We start from the raw sequence: 26,174 nt of genomic DNA, 5'->3' as shown, positions 1-26,174 counted from the left end.
TTAGTGCACATTTTATTAAATGTGTGTGATATTGTGTATTCATGATGACAAGGACCAGGAAACCTCACTATCCCTCTGTAATTGTGGTAGATCTGTGAGTGGTGCTGAAACTACTGTTGCCTCTGTCTTATGCAGGTAATGGTTTCATGGTCTATCTGCTGTCATTATTGATGAAATTATCCAGGGTAAAAGATAAAGAATTAGGTTCTCATGCCACAATTGTTAGCCAAGTGACTCCACTGCTTCCTTGAACATGAGTGATAGGCAGGCCAGCCCTGTCATGGTCATTAAATTGTTTTAGAATGTAGCTGATCTCACCAATCAGGTCACAGCTTTGTCTGCTGACTTTATGGATCTCGGCTCACTGCCAGTCAGTATTGGTGGTGAACACACAGATTTAGACTCAACACAGTGGGATGAGGGACTGAGGCCTGACCAATTTTGAACTAATGCTTTTCCTTTGCAGAGTGCTCTTCCCTTTGTGGTGGTGCTGCACTTTGTAACTGCTCAGATGGAAATGTGGGTCAGTGAGGAAATAAGGAAACTAAATGAAGGAGAAAATGAAAGGACATTGTAGTTATATGGAGAATTCCACCTTCAAATGAAATGGACAAATTCAATGATATCATCAAGTTTCTTTATTGTATTATCAATAGCACTATCCTCACTGACATTTCTTGCCTTGATTTCTTACCTTGATGAGGGCCTTCTTTCCCTCATCAGACTTCTTCTAGCCACCAGTATTTTAAAGAGCAACAGAAAACTACATTTAAAGTGGTTGGCTAATTCAGGATGCAACAATGAAAAAAACTACATATATATTGCTTTTTCTACAAACAAAAAGCTTTTCGTCTCATCAACTCCTCTCCTCTAACTGACTGTCTTCAGCCTCTCTCTCACCGCCACAATGTTGCATATCTAGCTGTCTTCTACCGCTATTTTCATGCTAACTGCTCTTCTGATCTTGCTAACTGCATGCCTCCCCTCCTTCCACGGCCTTGCTGCACAAGACTTTCTTCTTTCTCTCACCCCTATTCTGTCCACCTCTCTAACGCAAGAGTTAACCAGTATTCTCAATCATTCATCCCTTTCTCTGGTAAACTCTGGAACTCCCTGCCTGCTTCTGTATTTCCACCTTCCTATGACTTAAATTCCTTCAAGAGGGAGGTTTCAAGAAACTTATCCACCAATTTTTGACCATTGCTTTGACCCTTTTATGGGACTGGCATTTCAGTGGGCATTTTTTTTATTAGATTTTTGTTGTCCTTGGCCAGTGTCCTTCCTACATAAAAAAAAAAAAAAAAGATAAAACTTTATAGTGTGGGTGCCAGCCCATCATTGCAAAATGACATATACTTGTATCATTGGAACCAATCATGGGTCTTTCTTTCTCAGTCAGCAGATCTGCTTGTATTCACTTCTCTTGGTTTAACTTGTTCCTGTTATTGACTATTTTATTGGTGATCATCCTATTCCAAATTAAACTTCCTTCAGGGACCTTGGTATCCTGATAGACTCCTCCATGTTACTCCACCTACATATTAAGGTGTTTCATAAAAGCAAGTGATGTAGCCAGTAATATTTTTAGAGTAACTTTATGTAGCCAAGACTCAGGGTTCAGATATTTATTGCATATATCCACCCTGTTTTTTACTTTGGTAGTGTTGTGGAACACAAGTTATATTTATGACCTGCACCTTCTGAAGTCTGTTTAGAGACTGGAAAATGCAAATGCTACAAGAGCATTTGAATTAGTGGATTTCTTGCCTTGATAAGGGCCTCCTTTCCTTCAGCAGTTCCTGTTGTATCTTCCAACCACCATTCTTAGCGAATAATGGAAAAAAACTACCAAAGTATTTGGTTAATTCCAGATGCAACAACAAAAATGCAGAAAAAAAAAATATAGTGGAATTCAAATACTGATAAGAAAAAATATTCAAAATGACATTTTAAGGCATGAACAATGGTTGCAGATACAGCTTCTTCAGGCCAAGAATTCCAGTGGGAGAGGACACAGAATGAGAAATGTAAATCCCTTATGATATCTATTAACCCATAAGTGATTAGCAAGACCCTAGTTAGAGTAAACTTAGTAATCAAGTTGTTAGTGCCAAGTTATTTGGGAGCTTTAAGAAAAGATTAGATAAATTTATGGATTAGGGTAATAGGTGAAAATGTATTATGTAGAGGCTACTATGTGTAGGCCTGATGTTTTCTTGCAGTTAATTTTCCCATGTTCTTATGTAGTTGGTTTTGGTTGGCCTCAACTGTCCTGTGGCCTTTCACTACACAAGGGAATTTTGGTCAGTTCAGTCACTTAATCTGTTCTTATTGGGAATTATAAAATACCTTTCAGTCCCAGATTCTCTCTCTCTCTCTCTCTCTCTCTCTCTCTCTCTCTCTCTCTCTCTCTCTCTCTCTCTCTCTCTCTCTCTCTCTCTCTCTCTCTCTCTCTCTCTCTCTCTCTCTCTCTCTCTCTCTCTCTCTCTCTCTCTCTCTCTCTCCACAGGACACAGAAGCTACTTTGCTGTCTTTGGAACCAATATCCAAAAATTTCACTTATTTCAATACATATGAAAAATATTGAGAGCTTGTTCTTAATAGTTTATGCTTGATAGGTTGAAGACATGATGAAAGTGTTAAGAGGCTGTGAAACCTTTCCTTATGATGCCAGACTTGCTTTTTGCTTCCTATAATGCCAGTGGATGTACCAGTCAACACCTACAGCAATGCACTTTATTTAGCCTCACCTGACTAAGCTGACAACAGAGCTGAGGTGAGTCAGGGGTCTGGCTTTTGATCACCCACCACATTTCACATGTCTATTATTTATTCATTAATTTGTTTATGTACATTTTTATTTATTTATCTTTTTTATTTTTGTATATTTTCTTTATTCAGGCACTCAATAGGAGGTACTCTGCATCTGCTGTAGTCTCAGGATTGGAGAAGGTGCAGGATAGAGAATAGTCCCCTTATTTATTCAATCATTTATTTATGTATGTACATTTTAATTTTATTAATATTTATCTTCATAGTAAGACACTGGGTAGGAAATACCCTGCATCTGCTGTGGTCTCAGGACTGAAGTAGGGGTGTGGGGTAGAGAGACACAAGACTGTTCCTCTCCACCAGGGGATGATGAGGCAAAGAGTGTGAATGATGTGCAGGTGCTTTGTCTGGGTCACCCTGTGTGGAATTCCCAGCCTGGTATATATATATATATATATATATATATATATATATATATATATATATATATATATATATATATATATATATATATATATATATATATATAATTTTATTATTGGATTTATTTATTATTGTTAGTACTATGTTGTTAGTTAGTATTATGTTAGTACTACGACCTATTCATTTTTTTTTTTTTTATTTATTAATGAGCTTGATGTGCTGTAAGGGGAAAAAAGTTAATAACCATTGATGTAAATATATTAATATATCTTGCATTATTTTTACAAGTACAGCTAATATAGGCATTTCCTGGTGTACTGTTTGCAGGAAGGACTGGAGAAGAGGTGTTGGGCAGGGAGAGTGGACCTGCCAAGTGAGAGGGAGATGAGGAACTGAGTTCATGGATGGGTGAATAGTACAGGACACAGATGAAAAGCTGGGGAAAACATCAAAGTAGTTGTGGTGGAGGGAGAGATGGTGTTTCACGGTCACTGATGTCACTTGAGTGCCACTCCAGGAAATATAAAAGATGAGTTTGGAAAGATGAGGGAATAGAGCAAACAGAGTGAATGAGGATAAAAGGAAAGTATGGAAGTGTACAAGGATTGTAGATCTGTCTAGTATAGGGAGAGAAAGTGATCTTGGTGTTTGTATCTCAACAAAACTTTAAGCATGTAACTGATGCACTGAGGCAGTAGTTCTCAACTGGGGTGGCGCAGACACTCTCTCGGAGGGCCCACGAGCACAGGATGGGAGGGAAAAAAATCATGGACTCACTGGCTATTAAATAGCCTAACCAAGGGCTATCTATCTATGTTTATCTATCTATCTATATATCTATCTATCTATCTATCTATCTGATTCTATCTATGGTGGCATAATTGGGGAGGGGGTTGAGTGGGTAACACAGGGAGGAGGGGGCCCCCAACTGCATTGAACTAGCTTTTGGGGGGCCCAGCTTGCAAAATATTGAGAACCACTGTGGTGAAGGAAGTGAATCACTTGGTAGATTTTATTGAAGTAATTGAATTTAATTTCTTGTCCCCACCTTTAATACTGCAATTCTAGTCACTTTACTTGAAAAGGTGATAAAAAAAGATAATGTTTGTGAATCATAACTGTTCCAAGGCAAACCTGATAAATTTCCTTAGGATGCATTGCTAGGACAGTGCAGGGCACCTAGTCATCATAGCCTTGGACTTAACTGGAAAAGTGTCCAACTTGCATGCTGCTATGACAGAGGTTCAGTTTCCTGTCAGGGTAGTGAATTTATTCTGCCTTTAGATCAATTTCTCAGTTCCTATAATGCTCCAAAAATTTGGCATTGCAATGATAGAGTCCAAAACTTAATGTCTAAAAATTTTCTGAATATTTGTAAATTTGATTTCTGAGCTTTTGTAAACTTGAACCCAGATAATTTATCAATGTAGGTACACTTTTATGCAATTGCCATTAATTTAAAAATAAATCCAACAGGAAAGAAGTGATCAAGCATGCAGCACCACTGATGTGGGAGAAGTGTGACCCTGGTGCTGTGTGAGGTGAGGAGGAACAGCTTCTCTGCTCCAAGGGAAGTTTAGTGTATAGCAGCTATAAACACACACACATACACACACACACACACACATGTATGTGACTTGAACAGTCACATACAGTCCTAACAGTATGCTTAGGAACCAGTCACTCACCACAGCACTTCCTTCCTTCCTTCCTTCCTTCTCTCTCTCTCTCTCTCTCTCTCTCTCTCTCTCTCTCTCTCTCTCTCTCTCTCTCTCTCTCTCTCTCTCTGATCCTACATGCCCCCCACAGTATGTTTAGAAACAGTAATCACCACAGCCCATTCTCATACTCGCACATTATTGGTTCATACTGATACCACATATCCACATATCTTACTAACCAGTTAATCATCATTGCTTCACGTAGACACATAAGAACAAGTGAGAGCTGAGCAAGCAAAGCTGTGCTGTGTGAGAAAAAAATAAACTACATGCTATTCTTGCCTTTCTATGATCATGCAAATATCAAGTTAGTATGTAGAAAAGTGTGGTTGGTGGAGCCAGAGTGGAAGGAAGGTTGTGCAAGTGAGGACTTATGTGCAGTCTTTCACCAGATGTTTCATGGATCATTGTGCCATTGGCCTGAAAAGTCCCTTGACTTTTCTACATTACCCAAGCTCTTATGAAATGATCAGCAACTTATGGCAAACGTGTACGTATTGTGTTTTCCTGAAAACTAACACAAATTGTTCAGCACCTTGCAACACACATACTGTAAATGTCTAGAAATTCATCTTTCAATACATCATGTCAGTAAACCAAAAACAATTTCATCACTCAAAAGTTCAGGACAAGCATCCTCAGGTTGAGAGATGGACATGGTTTTCAAGGGAATACAACAACTGTGGTTATCTTTTTACATTTCTTACATTTTTGTTGTGAAGTTCACTGACTGCATCAGTTTAGTGTGCTGATACTTTGACTAAGAGCTTCTTGCACAAATGTAGGAAAGTTAGGAACTATTATCAGGCTGGTGGTGCTGCATAGAAAGAGAGCCTGGGATATCATTTACTACAAATTAACATTTCCTGTACAAGTATTCACTTTATGGACCAACTAAGTGGCAGACGTCCCTTATGCATAATGAGAATCTAATATGTGACTTTTTTTGCTAATATTACTAGCCAAGTGAACAATAACTGCTAATATTACTAGCCAAGTTGTATTTCCTACTAAGCTGAATAACTGGGAGCAGACTTGTATGTTGGGTTTGGTTGAAGCAGGATTGTACTGGCACAATTCTTGAGGGTACAGACAAAATCATTCATATACTTTTCCTCTAAAGGAGGCATCAGGATGACTAAAGATCAATAACATTAACAAGAAAAGTCATACCAGATTCTCATGTGTAGTTGTCAAAGAAAACTTCAAGCATCCCTAATTCTCCTACAATGTCACCCTTACAAGATTCCACCACAAAAAGTTGATACAAAAGGTTTTGCCAGTTGCACTGTAGAGATGGACATGGTTTTCAAGGGAATACAACAACTGTGGTTATCTTTTCACATTTCTTACATTTTTGTTGTGAAGTTCACTGACTGCATCAGTTTAGTGTGCTGATACTTTGACTAAGAGCTTCTCGCACAAATGTAGGAAAGTTAGGGACTATTGTCAGGCTGGTGGTGCCGCATAGAAAGAGAGGCTGGGAAGTCACTACAAATTAACATTTCCTGTACAAGTATTCACTTTATGGACCAACTAAATGGAAGATGTCCCTTATGCATAATGAGAATCTAATATGTGACTTTTTTGGTAATATTACTAGCCAAGTGAACAATAACTGCTAATATTGCTAGCCAAGTTGTATTTCCTACGAAGCAAAAACGTATGAAGCCTGTGCAGTAGAGGATTGGATTGGAAAATGAGTATACTCAAGCATAATAATGTAAGGAGGCCACTTGAATTGAGTAGATTCCATCCAAGATTTGCACCAAGGACCATGAAGTATCCTGATGGAGTCATGATACAGGAAGCACTTTCAAGGGAAAAGGTAAGGTTAGTGTTGTACTTTCTCTCTATGAATGTCAGAATGAAATGTCAAATGTTAATTCTACTGCCCTGCATGATAATATTGGTAACTTTGTCACAATTGTTCTCACTACATACATGATGCTTCACATTACAAGACATAAGCATGGACAACATACTCAAACAAAACATTCATAATTACATGGCCAGGCAGTTCTTCAGATCTCAAGGAAATTGAAGATATGTGAAATGTCATAAACTGTGTGCTGGGAACCAAAAACACAAGGAGTATAATCAGTCTCACCAAAGAAATAAGAAAAAATTGGAATATGGCTTTAGACTGGTTACAGAAGCTATGCCAGATCCTGTCTAAATACTTTTTGAATCTGATCCAATACAATGTGTTCTGCCAAAAATGTTCAGTACATAAGTACATTTAAGTGATATGACATCTCTCAGATATTTTAAATTATTCTACATCTTTACACCATGCTAATATCTTGTAAAAATGAGGTTGTTGAAACACACACACACACACACACACACACACAAACCCCAACAGCACTGTTAAATTACACCACAACAGACCGCCACAATAGACCTCAACACCTTCCGCACACCTGACCTAATCTATCCTAATGAGCAACAGTAACATGTATTGTAACTCTTGCACCAGACTTGAACTAAGTTAACTGCATGAAGGCTCTCAGTTCAGATCTGATTGAGGGGTATACACAATGTGTGTTTTTGTGACTAAGTGAGACATAATGAAGAGGTTCAAGTCTATGTAGGAGAGGATTCTAAGATTCCTTGCTCTCCCTTTTAATTGCCTTTTATGACACGCAGGGAATACGGTGGTAGTATTCTTCTAGCCTGGCTGCAGACTCTGCAACTAGTCTATCCCAAATTAATCTACATGTCAGTTCCATCTGAAAAAATTAGAAAATCACAGTGATTAACAAATATCATCTAGAGTTTGCAAGTTTGTCATAGGAAAAGTCAATATTTGGTTTTCAGTTTTATTTTCAGATTAGAATGTTTGGTTCAATGTTGTCCTAGAATATACCATGGTATCAGATGTCCCACAGATGTTGCCTCGGCCCCGGCACATATCTCAGCATCCTGGCTCACTAACAGCACTCCCATTTGCACGCTTATATAAAAGTTTTCTCCAGCACAGCAATTCAACCACACTTCAAGGTTTAAACAGCATTATGTTATATATTTCATCATGGCAGCAGGGAACACCACCACTTTCTGGGAGCAGTGCATCCACATCACCATACTCCAACAAAAACAGATGTATATAATATATGTATATATATATCATATATTTGTATACAATATATATATATATGCCAAAAAATGAAAATAAATCCAGAAGAGGTTGGGGGATAACAGTCTGAAATACTTATGGAATCATGTAGAGGAGGCCATCACTAATCATTTGTCATTAAGGGAAGAGGCTTGCCTTGTAGTATAAAGCATTGATAAATAGCACAGACATGAATATTATAAATTTCATATACACGAGTCAATACACACCTGAATGCTGGCTACCAAGGGAATAAGTGTGTGTACATGATGAAACAGCAACATGGTGGTAGATTGACCCTCAAATATGGTAGTGAGCAAGTGTAAATATCTCCATGTACTTTGTGTATATATATATATATTCACATATACATGTACACTTTTCATCCTGATTCCTTGTGTGTTGAGTGTTAAAAGAGTGACCTATCTGGATGTTAATCATCAGTCTAAGTAAGCTCAAAATGATATGTAAATTAATTAAAGAACCACCTCATGCCGGCAAGAGTATTTGTTGTCGGCACTTGAGAGCAACACTCACTCTCCTTGAGCTGTCACTCCTCTCCTGCTTCAGGATGTTTGCAGGAGACAAATTCACAGTTAATTATAAGTGCACAAAAATACTTCCACAACATAAATGAAACTATGCTTAATGACTGAGAAATATGTAATACAATTTAATACTGAAGTTAAGTGGGGAAAATATAAAGTATGCCCAACTTCTCCCAGAGCTATCAGCTAGAGATGCAGCAAGAATGCCAACTGCCAGGTGCAATGCTATCATAAATCAAGATAATAATAGAAGAAAATGACTCTGAATGCATGCAGGTTAAACAGGCTGCCAAAAAACAGCAAAGGGAAAGTGTAAAGCCTCAGTAGATAAAATAAACTGTTGAAATTGGAGCCTATCTAACTCCTCTTTATTAATTCCAATATATTTAAACAGATATAAAATATCTTAGTAGGGTTCACAGATTGCTGATCAGATTACAGAAAAGTTCTACTTTCCTTCTACCGTTTTTCTTCTAAACAATGCATCTGAAAGTGGCTATATGACTGAGGTTTGTTCCCCTAAACAGTTTTGAACAGGATGACATGGGGTCTGGAGCTCAATACATTAGACTCTTCTGTAGTTCTTCTTCATTCACACACAATAAAAGTCTGTCCATTTACTGCCATTAGAGATCTGCAAAAGAAGCAAAGAAGGGTTAAGACAGCAGCAGTAATTGGTCAACATGAGGCAGCAACAAAATTAAATCAACCTTTGTTATAATAATATGGGCAGCAGATTCCTCTTATTTTCTCTCACCTGATTAGTTATTTTGATAAATTAAGTCTTACTTGAGTCTCAGTAAAATAATGAAGCATGTATGCTGTTTCAGTAAAACTTTCCTTGAAATGTATTATGAATAATTCATGAAAATGTGCACACTGCTCTCCCAACAGTTACAACAAAAATATGCAATAAAGAAAATCAGAATGATTGTGTGGTTAATAAAATGTTTCATTCTGCAACAAACTTGTGTAAGCCAACCAAATACTCAGTGTTCATTTCTAAATGAATCTTGCTTTCAAAACTTTGCAAGTATGTCCAACTAAACACACTTTATAACCTGAATGGCTGCAAACAACTGAAGCTTATGTAATCTATGATGACATTCAGTCCATTATTCTGTGGGCCAATGTGCAGACATAGCAAAACAAGCTGTTTGTTTGTGGGAATGATTTAGTCACCTACATTATCACCAATACCACTTTACCAAATTCTATTCCAATTACTGTATCATTTATATAATTTACACAGCAGATGCTACACAGCACTGCCATATCTTACTTAGCCACACAAAATCTCACATGCACTACACCTCAATACTGAACCAATTCTCTGTCCAACCTACTGACACCTCAACCTCATCATGATACATGCAATGCACTTAGATTCCACTTCACAGTGAAGCTAGTCCCAAACCACTGCAGTAATTCCACCACAGCAAAACAAAAGACCAAATCTTCAACAGAGTTATTAGTCTGTGGTCCATATTTTGAAATGCATCCAGCTTTTGATAATGCCTACAAAAAATTTACAAAGGCCACAGGTTCACTTAGGTGTTTTCCCATAGATGATGCAAAATAATTTAAATTATATGTCTTATATGCCAAGTTTGAAAATATAACCATTATTAAGGCTGGCACTGTGACTTGTGTTACACTGAAACCTTATTTTCTGTTCTTTGATAAGCATTTCCCCATTAAAATTTGCAGATGGCTTTGTTCTTTTCATACACACTTCATACATAATAAAAACATTCCTTGGATACCATAACTTTGCAACGTTGCACCTTCCTCCTACTAGAGAACGTTCTGCTATTACTTCAATGCACATGCAAACTTTGATCATTCTACATCTAAGACATTCATTAATAAACTGCTCTTAACAGCAACATGTTTTCCAAAGATTACCTGTGTGGACTCACTCAGCACTTACTCTCGATCTTGTGTGGTTCGTGCTGTTTGGGGTGGTGTAGAGGGGAGAGGGAGTTGAAGCCTGGTGGTGGAGAGGTTGGGGGCCACATGGGAGCCACGGAGCGCTGTGTGGGAGCCGCAGGACCCGACTGGCCTGTGTGGGGACCCAAACCAGTTGGCAAGCCAGAGGAAGTAAGGTTGTATGGGATTAAGTTGTTCCAGAGGGGATGAGGACCTGCCTCTGTGAGCTGCTCCATTGTTTTCATCCAGTGGGGAGGAGAATCTGAGCGAGAGTCAGTCAGTTGTCCTGAAGATACAATTGCTGGGTCGAGTACTGTCAGATCTGGGGCACCAGTGTTGCTCCAACCTAATCACAACAAAAAAAATAATTAACATTGATAATTTCATGACATAACATTCTACACAAACCAAACTGACTAGATTTTTATATAACTGAACTGCACAGGATTCAGTTGTATAGCATACACAGGTCTATCCACAAAATGACTTGATAGATGAGCAATGTTTTCTATACTGCACTATAATAGATACATCCCCTTTCCCAGATGTGATCTGATCAGCTGATTACAACTAAAGTGGTCTGAGCTCTATCAAGCCTGTCACGGCCACATCACCTTCCATGCAATAACAACTACTCTCCATTCATCCCTATCAAACACAATCACTTTCTTACTCCATAACATTCTTCATACTGTCTATCCATCTCTTTCTCTTAGTCTTTCCCTTCACCTTACAACTTTCACAACTAATCCAGCAAAGTTCTTCACTTATTCTTTCATCTCGAAACCACTGTAACACTCCCTGCTCTGTTTGATTCATCTCTCTTCCAACACCAGCTCTTTACACTTCCCAATTTCTCACTCAATCTGTATGTGCTTCACTAAATGTATTCCACACACATCTCACCTCTATTAAATATATATTAACAATCATTACCAGTGTGCATTGATTCCAATATAGCAAAACTATTATTTAAGTATAGGCCAACCTTCTATTTGGCAATAAATAAATAAATAAATAAATAAATAAATAAATAAATAAATAAATAAATAAACAAACAAATAAATAAATAAACAAGTAAATAAAAAAATAAAATATAAAATAAATAAACAAATGAATAAATATATAACCATCATATACACAAATGCATACAATACCTTTAAAATTTTACTTATGAGCAAGAATATTGTGTATCTTCCCAATTACTTCTATCAAGACAAAGAAAGACTTAAGTTTGGCATACCTTTGTGGGAGTTTGCTAGAGAGCTCATGGTAAGTTGATGAAGGAGGGACTGCTGAGAAGGATGTTGCTGCTGCTGCTGCTGCTGCTGCTGCTGCTGCTGCTGCTGCTGCTGCTGTTGTTGCTGCTGCTGTTGCTGTTGTTGTTGGTGCTGGTGAGCCATATTCAAGAAGTTTGTAAGAGGATTGTTTTGTGAAGTTTGGTTGTTTGCCCCGCCTGCGAGGGAGTTAAGGGTATTCACTGTGTTGAGAGTGTTCATCGTGCTAACCGAGCTGATGGTGGGCAGGATGCTGCGCAGACCGTTCTCTAAATCTTTGAGGAGGAATGCATCACCTTTGGGGAGTCCTATACCTGGTGGACCTTGAGAGGCACTGAGAGGTGTGTCCAAGCTCAGAAGGGAGGCAGGAGTGAGCAGGTGTTGAGGCAAGCCACCACTTCCTAGCCCACCTGAGTTATTGCTGCCCAACAGGTTTCCACCCAGACCTGGAGGAACACCCAAGCCACTGGATCCCACCATGCCATTCATGGGTGAAGGAACAGAGGGGCCAGACCCAATGCCTGGCGTACCCAGGGAAGGATTGCTGGGCAACCCACTGAGGAAAGGTGGGAGCAGCTTGCTGGGCTCAGGCTGGCTCTGTCTGGGCATCCCATAGGAATTAAAGCTACTCAGACCATTAAAACCGGGAGGAGGTAACCTAGGTCTGGACTGTCCACTAGAAGAATAGTCCATCAGTGACTTGGTGCCTGTTCTTAGTGGTTGCTGTTGATGCTGCTGATGCTGAGACTGCAACTGACTGTGGTGGTGGTGGTGGTGGTGATGGTGATGGTGGTGTTGACTTATCTGGTGCTGGTTTCGGAGCTGCTGTTGCTTCTGTTCTATCTTGATGTCTTCTGCCAATGCTTTGTTAGTCTCCTCAAATGGATCAAAACCTAACTCATCATCTACAAAATTACTGCTGAGTGGAAGGTCTTCACTTTTTTCAAAATCAAATATACTGTTCCAAGTACCATTCGTGTGACTCTGAGAGGGAAATACACTGTCCATATCAAAGACTTCTGATGGCTTGTTGCTCCAATCTGTAAAGAAAAGAGAGAAAATACTTAATCACATGGTTCTCATCATCAGCAGAGGTATATCAAGAATGATTCACCATCTTTCTATCTATTCTTAACTTTATATCCACCAGATGACAGTCAGGTATACCTCCACCTTCCTCTCTCAACACTATCACATCAAACAATTCTCCTTCTACATTCCTAGATACATCCAAGTAATCCCTTATTGCTTTATCAACAATCTCTTCATCTCTCACCCAAATATATGTACCATTCTTCTTAAACCAGGCATTTCCAATTGCCAACATTAAAGGTTAAGTAAATAATCCTTCCCACATAAGTGTTCCTGTCTCACCTGGCGTACTCCCACGAGTGTGCTGGTGGCTGCTGCTGACAGGATTGCTGTGTAGTGATGGTTGGGATGGTTGCTGTGGTGTCTGTTGCTGTTGCTGCTGTGGTTGCTGTTGATTTTGTTGCTGCTGCTGTTGATTTGGCTGCTTTGGCTGCTGCTGTTGTTGTTGCTGTTGTTGCTGTTGTTGCTGCTGCTGCTGTGGCTGTTGCTGCTGCGGCTGCTGATGAGGAGAGGTAGAGGCTGGAGGAAGGGGAGGTGATGTTCGCTGAAGAGGAAGCGCCGGCCCAGAGGAGAAAAAACTGTTGTTGTTGTCTGAGAATAGGGAAACAGCAGCAGCTGAACGGGAAAACTGCTGTGGTAAGGAGAGCGAGGAAGAAGGTTCTGAGGAAGAGGAGAGGGAGGAAGGAGGAGTGGGCAAGGGAGAGGACTCGTCTTGGCACAGCCCCTGCACACATGACACTGGCACAGGAGAGGAACATGGAGGAGAGGAAGAGATAACGGCGCCATCAAATGATGGAGGAGGAGTGGTGGAGGCAGAGGACGTGCAGCTTTCTTGGCCTGAAGATGGTGAAGAAGTGGCCACAGGACTAACACTGTGACTCATCATGTCAACCCCTAGCCCATTACTGCTACTGCTGCTGCTGCTGCTGCTGATACCATTTGTGCTGATATTACTACTACTGCTGCTGCTGCTTGTGTTGCCTGATCTTTCTCTCTCTTTACTCCCTCTGAAATAACAATTTTCAAAATAAGTGACACTATCTAAATTAAACGACAATAAAGTGTTTTTAATGTTTCTGATATCACCTTAAGCCAAGGCACAAGTGGCTTAATCTTTGGATTCTAACTGCAGTAAACATTTCTGGAAGTTCTGTACTGAAATGGCAACCAGATGCACAACTGCATTCTGCAAGTTTCCTTGGTTCTCACATTGGGATACTTTCAATGACATCTATAATTCAGGGAACAGTGTGAAATCGGAAGCCATCGGAAATTGAAGACCTAGCTAACCTGAGGAAGTCAGTACTTGGCCAAGAAAACCTAGATCAGGTGTCAAGAATGAACCACAACCAGACCTAAGGAAGTCAGGCAACTGGCAGCTGCCTCATGACAATGCCCTAGCTCATTCTTTGCACCTGATCAAGTTTTCTTACCCAAGCACCAAATTGCCCAGGTTGGCCTGGCTCACTACTCTCCAGATCCAGTATCTTGTGATATCTGGCTGTTTCCTAAACTAAAGATGCTGCTGAAGGGATCATAATTTTAACAGCTGGGAAGACATAATACAGAGCAAAGTGGTGGACCTAGTGACCATTCCATAACCTCCACAAAGGTTTCCAGCAAATGGAAGGACCAATGGACTAAATGCCTTGAGTCACAAGAGCACATTTTCGAGTTAGAACCCAAAACAAAGGCCACCTTCCTCTCCCAGCTTAGGATCAGATATCTGTTAAGACCACATCAATAATAAAGCCTGTTAAGTCTTCAAAGACATAAGTAAGAAATTCAAAAGTGGGTGTCAAACTCCAATAATTTCAAGGACCAATTATGCACTTGGTTATAGTCTCAAGAGCCATCAAACATTTTGTAATTATACAGTGACAAGAGTGAAGTTTATAACTTATTTTGATGGTCATGCTGGTTTACCAAAAACATATTTGGTTTTGCCTGATCTTGTATATGTAAAATTTGTCTTGCTTAATGAACACAAAACCAATTACAACAAATTCAGCCACACCATACAAAACCACATCACACCAAACATCACATCCAGCCATACAATTCATATCACACCCACTCACACTACACAGTTACATCACACTATACACCACAACTAGCCACACAACAACCTATATCACACTGAGTCACACCACACCTAACATTACACCTAGCCACATTACAACCCATATCTCACCCTCCACACCATGCCACACATCCCACCCAACCACACCACACAGCATCTTGCCACACAGTGGATACAAAGCCACATGTCACACATCACACCAGCCATGTAACAGCCTACACCACACCTAGTCACTCTAAAATCCATCACTCCCTACCACACTACAGATCACTTACATCACTGAAGCCACAAAGCAATCCATAATCCACAATCATACCACAGAAACCTATATCACAGTGCATATCACATACGGCCAGACAAGAACTATATGACAGCAAAAAAAGTCACAACCAGCCACAAAACAACCCATATCACTCCCATTCAAAGCACATAACCAAACTGTTATGTTTCACCATAGCAGTTTAGTAACTTCCTCAACTAATAATTATTGTATCAAGTTGAAAAATCACATCACCTCACAGGTCACTTAAGATCAGATTGAGTTTGACAACCCTGTTGCAAAGGAAGGATATGTGGCAGAAGAATATTCTACATTTATATATATAGATCTATCTGATAAAAAGAATAGTACAGTATAAAATAGTAGTAGTAGTAATATTGTAATCATTTTTATAATTACTATTACTACTAAATATCATAAATCATAAATAAATCATAAATCATAAATAAATCACAAATCAGTTTCAGTATATGTATAATTACAATACTATTTGACATTATGAAATTTACCTTTTACTGACGATGTTGTTGTTATTATTATTATTATTATTACTATTGTTATTATTATTATGTTCGTCTGTTGGGGTGTGTCTTGCTGAGCCATTGCTTCTGTCTGCTCTGCTGGATTTAGACTTTTTCCCTTCCTTTGTGGCAGTCGCTAGGCAAGGCCAGGCCTCTCCCGTGCTTGGAGCCGAGGTGTGGGTATCCTGTAGCGTTTTGGGGGCACTGTTCTCCTTACCCCCTCCTGATGAGCCTTTTTTACTGGAACTTCCACTTCCTGAGCTGTTGGCTTGAGTTGGTGGTGCAGGAGTACTGGGAACACAACAGAGGCACATGATTACAATGTAGGTAATAATGTTGAGCAAGTATGAAAGTGAAAGTGATGGTGAAAAGAACCACAAGATTACGTAGAAATCTACTATATTCTTACATTTCAGCTACTATTTTCTTCAGAGAGTGTCCAGGGTATACAGTGTCCTCCCTAGTTTTGTGCTATCCAAGTTTTGTGATCAAGAGTTTTGAGCTGAGTTCTACATTCTTACTGTCCTGACTTTCACACATTATCTGCTAAAATTTTGCATTTTGTCACATATGGATCACTCCTTCCTACCACTGGCATTACACACGCTGCTTAAACAGTAGTCATGACAGCTTGCATGCAAGTGTGTGTGTGTGTGTGTGTGGGGGGGGGAGAGAAAGGCTGGTGTCACACTATACTGTGATGGTGATACCATACTGGGAAAACACACACAAACAAATGAGAAACATCTACTGTGGCACTGTCACATCCACTGCATAGCACTGTATCATACAGCGGTGGTGCTACATGCCACACCACACCACACCAAATGTGAGGACACAAAGCAGACAGAGTTCTAGATGTGCCACACTGCTGCAGTTACCTGTTTCACACCAGATGTGAGGACAAAACAGTCACACAGCTCTAGATGTAGCAGCACTGCACTACTGCACCACTGCATCATAACACATGTGAGGACAAAACACACACTCACAAAATTTAAAATGTGGCAGTGCCTCACCACTGAATCACTGCATTATGCCAGAGATGAGGACAAAACACACACAGTCACACTGTTCTATAAGTGGCAGAACTGCACTGCCACACTGCTGCATCATGCCAGATATAAGGACAAGACACACAGACTGATAGTTCTAGATGTGGCAGCACCATACTGCTACGTCATGCTAGATGTGAAGATGAAGCACACACTCACACAGTTCTAAATGTGGCATTGCCACACTGCTGTGCCACACCAAATGAAAGGACAAAATGCACACACTCACACATTTCTAAATGTGGCAGCACTGCACCGCTGCATCACTGTGTCACATCAAATGTGAGGACAATACACACGCACTCACAATTCTAGATGTGGCAGAACTGCACTGCTACAACACGCTGGATGAAAGGACAGTACACACACTCACACAGTTTTTTGCTATGGGGTCTGTGTAAATAAGCATTTTTCAGTGTTATCAATACCCTAACTTTTGTGATCCTCAAGTTTAGTGCTATGCCTTTGGAAGAAAGTAAGTGTAAAACTCAAGAGGATACTGTAAACACTGCTAAGTCTGTACACTCTCTGAGAAAGGCAACAGCATGTGCTTTCTCTCACCTCCACATGTATATCAATAAATAATCAAAATTCACATAATTATTACAAAATATATATCAAAGATATTTTACAAGTAGCACTTTGTCAACAAAACTTTTGGTAGGATTGGCCAAACCTTAAATAGTTCATAAGCTGGACACTTAAATGTTGATGGCAATAAATTATAGAATTTGAGTCTGTATACCATTTTCAAAGAAGACTTTACAGTGAGATAGCATAACTGAGAGAAAGAACTACAGAATAATGTTATTTAGCAATCCACAAATTCTCTCCAAAATGTAATAAATGATACTAAAAAGATATACTGTATGTGTACGTGTGCACCATTTAAACTTAAACTTATATAAACTGGCAGAGGGAAGCTTCCCTGCAAGAGTGTAGAGGCAGGGCATATCCTGTCCTTCAAAACTTGAGATTGATTGGTGGAAAGTAGGCAGCACAGTGTTAGTTTAGATTGATTTTACCAACCAAGGTGTGGGTAAGGTAATCATCACCTCTCATTTTAATAGTTTCAATGCAAAGTTTTGGTTTTAAGCATTAAGAAAAACATGCCATTTATTATTCATCCATCAGCCATGTAGTTTCTCACCATAGCAAAAACAACTTCCTTCACTTCTATTCAGACACCATTCCTCACAACTATTAAGACTGTCTTCTCTGCCTGGCGATCCTTCTCCCAACATCCTCACCTCTCACCCTTCCACAACTTGATTTGAACACACACACACACACATGTGGACAGGAGAAAGATGAGGAAAAGTGGGATTGAAATGTCAAGGATAGGCCACTAATCCTCATGTGGTAACCTGTGTTCGAGGTATCAGTTTGGCAAACACTTTGATTTCCTTCTATGTTATAATATGCCAGCTGATTCTTTTATCTAGCCTTAGTAGATAAATTGATGGTGATATTGTGGTGCTTTACATGAAGTTTACAACTGTATTTAAGGAAATACTAGTGAAATAGTAAGGTGGTGTCAAATGACCCCTTCCCACTGGATTCTGAGAAGCTTTTCTTGGTTTTGTCATCCAATCACCAGCCACCATCAGCCACTCAACAACCACTGAGCAGCTATGCCCTTCTTCTTACTGACCCAGGAGGAGCAAACTCCACCAGTTTATATGAGATACAGTATCATACATTGTAGAACAGATTTTACGGAAATGAAAACAACCCTTGTCCTTCTCTACATCCCTCATGCTACTTACTTATTCTTTTCATTTGTCGAATTCGCTGAACTTCCTAAGTATAAGTCCTGAAGCTTCTTTTCAAACTCCTGATGTTTCCCTTGCTGCATTTCCTCTTTAGTAAAACTAGCCGATTCATCTCCTGCAAGAAATAAATATATTAATGAAAGGATGAGAATTACATTAAGACCAAGGAATAATAATTAATGACACCATGTTAATTCATTGGCAACATTTGCATCTTGCCTTGATTTTCATTGCTTTGAGAGGCTGATTCCATATTTACAAGAGTTCATTTTTGTTATTTGTGCATTTTCTTTTGCCTCTACATTCCCTATACTGAAGTGTCTGGGTTTAACAATTATGAGGTGTTGCAATACATACAAGAGGAATGAGTTCTTGAGGCACGTTACCAGTTAGGTTGCGGAGGAGAACAGCGTTGGTGGTGGCGGTGGTGGTGCAGGTCCATCCACTCACACCCAAGACCTCAAAACTTCTGTATTCACTTAATTCAAAACATTTAATAGTCACCACAAGTGCACTACAGAACATCTCTGCCCCACTGATCTGGGGCTATGGTGTTTCTTTGTGTAGAAACACTACCAAACTATCAGCAACAAAGCTGGCAAACTGAAATATCCATAAACACCACCACATCATCAGCAACAAAGCTGGCAAACTGAAATATGCAACTATAAACTTATATTCTCTACAAGGGAGACCAGTCATAGTCTGGGTGTGTCTTCACGATGGTTCAGCTATTGAGGAAGTTTCTTGATCCCAAAAAACATAGCCTCCATGCAGATGCTTGACATTATGCCATCCTTTAGCAGACTGAGCTACCATGATTTTGTAAGATCAATAACAAAGCTCACTGCATTAAAGCACAGAATCACAGCCTAATCACAAAAGCTCAGTATCACTCACTTTAATTTGAGGATGGCTTCATTCAGAAAATAGATTTTCTTAAAAAATTAACTTAAAGAAAAACTGCCTTTGGAACTATTTTCAATGTAAAGTTGTGACTGAGACCATTAAAAATTGCCTCCACCTCCACCTGAGGTCAATCACTGTGGCTGTCACAATCTCAACAAAATTGGATGAGTCACAGAGATAAGCAACTGAGTGCCTGACATCACCAAGACTGTTTTTGCAAGAAATAGATATTTTGGCAAAAAAGCCAAAATCATTCACTGAGAGCAGAGCTTTCTCACATACTTTTATTGGTATACAATTCTTTCTATGCTGGTTACAACCACATACATTCAGGCTCTCCGATTCCATAATTTCTTTCAAGATGGAAGAATGAAGAGCTTGAGAAAGCACTTATGAATCATACATGACTGATGTACATGAATGATGTACATGACTGATGTCACGTACAGATGAAGATGGCAGCCAAACTTTTTACACAGACATGATGCCATTAAACACTCAAGGATCGGTATATAAATGTAAAAAAAATGTTAAGTACTTTACCTAATTCATGAAGGTACATGCAGTCTGGCTTAGGACACGGCTGGTTCTTCATAAAATGGGAGCAATATTTAGTGGTACCCAGAGAGGCTTTCAAGGTCCGGCCATCAACATGGATGTTGTTTACCGCCTGGATGGCTCTCAAGGTGTCCTCTGCCCGCTGGTAAGTCACATATGCTGATGCACTCGGCCCCTGCAAAAAGGTGTCCATCAAAACATGCTCAGTGTCAACCTGGCATAAAAAGCACCTACATATTTTACAATTTATATTTTCCAGTAGCAAAAATTGAGACAAATATACTTTAGTTGCTCTGATGTATCAAGTCCATGTAAGTGTTGTACTTTTGAAGTATTACGCCCATTTAGGTGTTGAACTTCTTAAGTAATAAGTCAATTTAAGCGATATATATTTTGAAGAATCTTCCACTGGGACCAACGGCAGATCAGGCCTAACAAACAATACCGTCTCATGTATCAGCTACTAAGTAATTCTGACTTAATCTGAATTAGTGTGTATTTGCTTTTCTAAGCTTAAAAAAAAAAAAAAAAAAAAAAACACACACAATGCCCAAGTGGGCTTCATATACTAGGAGGGCTATAAAGACAGCATGAGAAATTAATAAAACACTATTTTGAAAGACATGAGACATCAAATGAAACTGAAAATTTTATTTTAAGTACACACAATTACATTACTGTTAATACATATGATCTTGGGTTGCTCAAATACCAAATGTCATATTGTCACTACCAAACTAGGGATAAATATATGCATTCTTCAATAGCTACAGATTTTCACAAGACATATGGGAAGAATTTCATAAGCCTCAAGAAATTACAACTATATTTTCACCATCTGAACAACAAAGAATACCTACACTTACCTGAGATCCAGCATAGCTGGTGCTGTGATTTATTACCACTTTGTGTATTTTCCCAAATTTTCCAAAGTAGTCCTGCTTTTTTAAAGTCTGAAAATAACGAGAAAAGTTATTTTTCCTTTACAACATAGGAAGTTACAGTTTTACTCTAATAGCCTGTGTTATCATTTGCCCTTCTGTCATGACTGGAAATCCGACCATTACAACAAGTTCTCAGTACTGAATTGCAAGAGGCACTTGATATCTCAGCATGAGAAGACAGAACATCCCATTGTCATGTCTGGTAATATAGAACAAGGCTGGTTCCTGCAAGAACAAGCAGTGCAAATCTTACCTCAGCATCAGCTAACCGCGCTGACAGGCCGACCACAAACACAAGATTCTTTTGAACTACTCGCACATTGGCCAGATGCTTCCGGTTCTCCGTCACCTTCTGTTTACGCTGCGCATCCTTCTGCCGTTTTTCTTGCTTTATCCGCTGAAGGCTGAGATGTGGAGGTATATTACAATCATGACTGTTACACACACTTAGTATCAACTGACATTTCAACTTAAGAGAAAAAATCGGAGGTACATTACAGTCACGACTGTTACACACACTTAGTATCATCTGTCATTTCAACTCGACAAAAATTCAATCCCTCCCTCTCTCATCAAAGACACAGATGGATACTATGCAAAACTAAATGACCTACTACTGCAAACTAAACCTAACCTAATCTGAAACTGTGTCAATAACATCAAGCAGATGGTATCTTAATTTTACATGAGAACAACAAAAGTCAGTAAACAAAAAGGCAAGGAACACATACTCTTCGTGCGATAAAGGCTTGAAGTCTGCAGGGTTCTCCGGGTAAGCCTTCCGACAAGCTGGACAGAGGCCGTTTTCATCTGTCCTAATCCGATGCCAGCAGAATCGACATATTTGGTAGCCACACGTGCAGGGGAAGAAATTCAAGTCGTCCATCTCCAGAGGCTCCATACAAAGGGGGCACTCCACCATGTCCTCACTTATGTTTAGCACCGACATGTCTGGTGATCCTGTATCAGATAGTGGACCACCTGTTGCAAAATTTGTCAAATTAGGACCATTGATAAACTAAAGTATTCCATGTAATGTCTTATAGACAGAACAAAATTCATAAATACTTGTGAAAAAACATTTGAAAGGTAAGTCACAACAGATGAGGTTTCTGTAGCAGTTATTAGGTGTGAGAATCAAAAGTTATAATCCTTGCAAAAATATAATTCTAAGGTCACAACAAACAGTGGTTCTTCAGTGTTCCACATTCTACAGTGGTTTTCCTACATCTTCAAAAACTAAAACAGCGTATACAGTAGATATTAGAATTAGCCTGCATCTTTGTATTCTGACCAACTCCAGACAAGACATCATGCTAGAACAAGGAGCATGGGGGTGGGGGAGGGGCACTGGTTACCTCAGTAACTTGGATGAAGTTGGTGGCAAAGGGTTAGGCTGGAACTGCCGTGAGACGACCAGAAACCACACTTGGAGTCAAGTAGCTTCAATTAACACAGGATTAGGTGGAAGGCCTAGGAAATTAAAAAGAAAAGAGCAAATAGTATATTCAATTCATAAACTCATCATTTAGATTTAAGCTTACTTGTTAAAATGGGGATTTCATAAGATCATCCTTGATTCAAAGGAATGTTAAATTTAATACTGTACAGGCTTTAACTTTTTTTTTTTTTTTTTTTTTGACTCCAGAGATAAAATTTTATCATATCAGCAAAGCTGAGAGTAAATGTCATTGATGGTTCACTGCATGACTCAGATGCCTCCACTATATCCTGCTTTTACCCTTGCCATCAGTGTTGATGTGACAAGTAGAAACAAAGAGAAAGAACTTCACTTTCACACTGAGAATTAACTACTGCTTCAATGACAATCAACACTTATAAGCCTGATTTGTGTGTGTGTGTGTGTGTGTGTGTGTGTGTGTGTGTGTGTGTGTGTGTGTGTGTGTGTGTGTGTGTGTGTGTGTGTGTGTGAAAAATTGAGAGAGAGAGAGAGAGAGAGAGAGAGAGAGAGAGAGAGAGAGAGAGAGAGAGAGAGAGAGAGAGAGAGAGAGAGAGAGAGAGAGAGAGAGAGAGAGAGAGAGAGAGAGAGAGAGAGAGAGAGAGAATGTATTTTCTATAAGTGACAGGAAAAGAGCCATGTTCAAACATACTATCTTGTCTCTGTGTGCACTAGTATACAACTTTTCCATATGTCAGGAATGCCTCTTACAAAGACCACTCTTATCCAGATTCTTCTTCTTCTTCTTTTTTTTGGTGTGTGTGTGTGTGTGTGTGTGTGTGTGTGTGTGTGTGTGTGTGTGTGTGTGTGTGTGTGTGTGTGTGTGTGTGTGTCAAGACTCCACAGAAGGCCCAGGAATGCACTTTCCAGCAAACATACACTTGGGTCCTGGGGATCACTCATGGCTGTATTGGTAAGGAGTCTGAATCATGTGCCTTGACTGTCCTCTTGTGCATTTTATCCCTACCTACTTCCTTCCACAACTAGCCTTCAGATCAATTCAATCTCAAAGCATAAGGCATTACATTACCACCCAGCAATGAGTAGCAAAGTTATGACAAGATAAGTCATTCACTTCCAGTTCATTTCCCTACCTGTAATCCCCATCTGGGTCCCCAGTGGCTTTCCCACCTGAGCATCTTACCTGGATGACTTGCCCTTAAAGCCATCCATGCTCTAGCAAACAATCTAGAAAATTCCACATCTACTAGTTTGCTAGCCTAACTAGAGAAATAAAAATCCATTTCAAACTAAGGCAGAATATGATGGAATGTGCATTACAAGCTCCTAGGAATACATTCAGAGAGAATGCACTTCACGTTTGTAACCTAAGGTTTGTTTCCGAGCAATCTATGTAAGTGACCGACATCTTTCAGCCTGTGTGAGAAAAGGGAGTTCCATATGGTAACGACACAGACTGAGATGAAACACTCCAATAACACTCCACTGAATAACAAGTGTGAGCAAGCTTGTATAGTGATGGGACAGTCAAGGCTGACTTAACCTAACCTACCCTAACTCACCTGAGATACAGCTCAGATGGTTGATCTTCATGTGATCTATATTTTTTTAATAATTTTTAACCCTTCAAAGATTATACATAACACATTATGTTATATTTTGTATGGTTATAGTTAGCTGTCATAATGTAGCTAATATGAAATACATCAGAATAAAGATTGTGCAGATAACCTTGTCCTTAATGGGAATCATGTCAAAATTAAGGTTCTTAGATATTCCATGTCTTTCCTTAACAAAATTTTCACCAGGTATGTTTGTATGGGCAACAAAATGCAGCTTATGTAAATATTCCTCTTTCCCTACCCAGAATAAAGCTAGCATGCACATCCCTGTCTTTCCCTAACCAGAGGCATGGTCAACCAGGAAACCTAATACTGTAAGGACACAGCAAGAAACCTGACAAGAGGAGATTAAAGAAAAAAAAAGTGCAGAAATATAACTTTCCAAATAGAGCAATAGATCACTAGAATGCATTATCAGAAAAAGTAGTGTGTGCAAACAATATAAATCAATGTAAAGAGAAATATGTTCATTTGATATAGATTCTAATGCTATGAGCTTCAAAAAATCCTGTGAAAGATACAAGTAAACACACACACACACACACACACACACACACACACACACACACAGAATCAAAGAAAATACTAATATATTATCTAGTTCCAAGGGACATTGAAAGCTTGACTCAATCCTGTGGAAATACAAATGAGGAAATACAGATAAGTGCAGAAATGGCCGTACAATATGGAATGCTCATGAATATCTCACTTCCTCTTATCCACAACAAAACAATGATAAGACGAGGAAAAGCTTTCACCAATAATATGTCTCATGTTATCACTAACCTTCACTCTGACACACTCAAGACACAAAGATGATCCCTAACCACGATCTGGACACTGAATGACACACAGAACTTGTTAAATACGTATATATGAGACTGGAAAGACAAAAGTATAGATGACCTTCAGAAACCAAACAAAGCCAGATAAGTCTTCCTAACTCACTTTTTTATTCCTCACCCTTCGTATTTCGTGAGGAGTTTTGTTATTACTAGTTGATTAAACCCTCCCCTTTTTATCTGGCAGAGTCCCAAGTGTTTATTTGTGTCCTGCTAAACACAACAAGAAGGGGGGGCTTCCTAACATATTTATTGCTAAGCGTCCACCTTACTTTTCTCCCTTCTCCTAACCTTCAAATAGGACAATGGGAATATAAGGCACGGCCACGGAAGGCAGGACACACAGGACACATCAGGGAGACCAGAAAATAGCCACAAAATAATATCAGCTGAAATTTACTGGGGGGAAATTTTTAACATATTTATTACTACCAGTCTTGGCTTTCCTTTGTCTTACTCTTAGGTCTCCCCGCGGACATAGAGGACATAAGGGAGTGTTGAGACGGGTGTGTGCTGCTGGAGGCTTTTGGGAGGTGGGGAAATACTTACAAATAAAATAAGCAGAAATTTGCTGGCGAAATTAAGGTTGGGGGAATACTGCGCCTGCGCCGCCACCAAGCTCCCGGATGTACCAGATGACGCAATGCTCCACTCCGCCACCCGAGCAACTTTGCCTCATTTGTATTCACATTAGCAGATATATTCAGTCATAATTTGCCTGGAACTCTTATATAGAATGATATATCGATGTGTTTTATGTGAAACAATCCCACGTGTATCTTCATCCGTATTCATTTTTGTTCTTGTCCATTGCCTACGATCTTATTACCATTACTCCATTACTGCAACTTTACTCTCTTTTTACTAGTAACTATAGACATTTTTATTCATGTGTAAGGCCAGATTTGGAAATGGCTTGTGGTAATTATGTATTTTATGGATAAAAATGACAGGAAAGCCAAGATTTGTATTAATTTCTCTTGTCAGAAACCTCCCATATCCTGTCACCACAACTTTTCCCCCTTTTTACTAGATTTAGACTGATTTTTGTTACTTTTCGATGAAGAGAAAATGAAAACAATAACAAAATAATGCAGTTTATGTCTTATTTTACTAGGACATCCTATGGTCAGATGTTTTTATCAATAAAAAAAGATCCAGTTTCTCGAAGTTATCTCCGATTTCACACTGACAGGCTTCTAGATTTAGCTGAACTTTATCCAGAACTTTTCGTATAATCTGTCATGAAGTATTTTTATGCCTGAAAGCGGCAGGAAAA

General features: G+C 39.2%; 1 protein-coding gene across 11 annotated transcripts; it reads right to left on the bottom strand.

Annotated features, from left to right (window-relative positions):
• Positions 1-7,727: 7,727 nt before the first annotated feature.
• LOC135112837 (probable basic-leucine zipper transcription factor R) lies at positions 7,728-25,583 on the bottom strand. Of its 11 annotated transcripts, none has more exons than XM_064027699.1 (12): positions 25,445-25,558; positions 22,370-22,484; positions 21,743-21,992; positions 21,265-21,415; positions 20,934-21,020; positions 20,053-20,242; positions 18,595-18,715; positions 15,759-16,061; positions 13,169-13,893; positions 11,761-12,834; positions 10,494-10,863; positions 7,728-9,219 (listed from the first exon to the last, which is right to left on the bottom strand). In XM_064027699.1, exons 3-11 carry the CDS (start codon positions 21,958-21,960, stop codon positions 10,508-10,510), a joined length of 3,225 nt encoding a protein of 1,074 aa, XP_063883769.1. In that variant the 5' UTR covers positions 21,961-21,992; positions 22,370-22,484; positions 25,445-25,558; the 3' UTR covers positions 7,728-9,219; positions 10,494-10,507. The 11 variants fall into 11 exon arrangements, with proteins under 11 accessions (XP_063883769.1, XP_063883773.1, XP_063883775.1 ...); XM_064027703.1 differs by having other exon boundaries at positions 10,519-10,863; XM_064027705.1 differs by lacking the exons at positions 22,370-22,484; positions 25,445-25,558 and adding an exon at positions 25,353-25,389 and having other exon boundaries at positions 10,494-10,650; positions 10,736-10,863.
• Between the last annotated feature and the right edge of the window lie 591 nt (positions 25,584-26,174).

This window comes from Scylla paramamosain, chromosome 24, assembly GCF_035594125.1.
Source record: "Scylla paramamosain isolate STU-SP2022 chromosome 24, ASM3559412v1, whole genome shotgun sequence".
Classification (NCBI taxonomy): domain Eukaryota; kingdom Metazoa; phylum Arthropoda; class Malacostraca; order Decapoda; family Portunidae; genus Scylla; species Scylla paramamosain.
The sequence above is the reverse complement of the archived record's forward strand: the minus strand, read 5'-3'. Positions and strand labels throughout refer to the sequence as shown.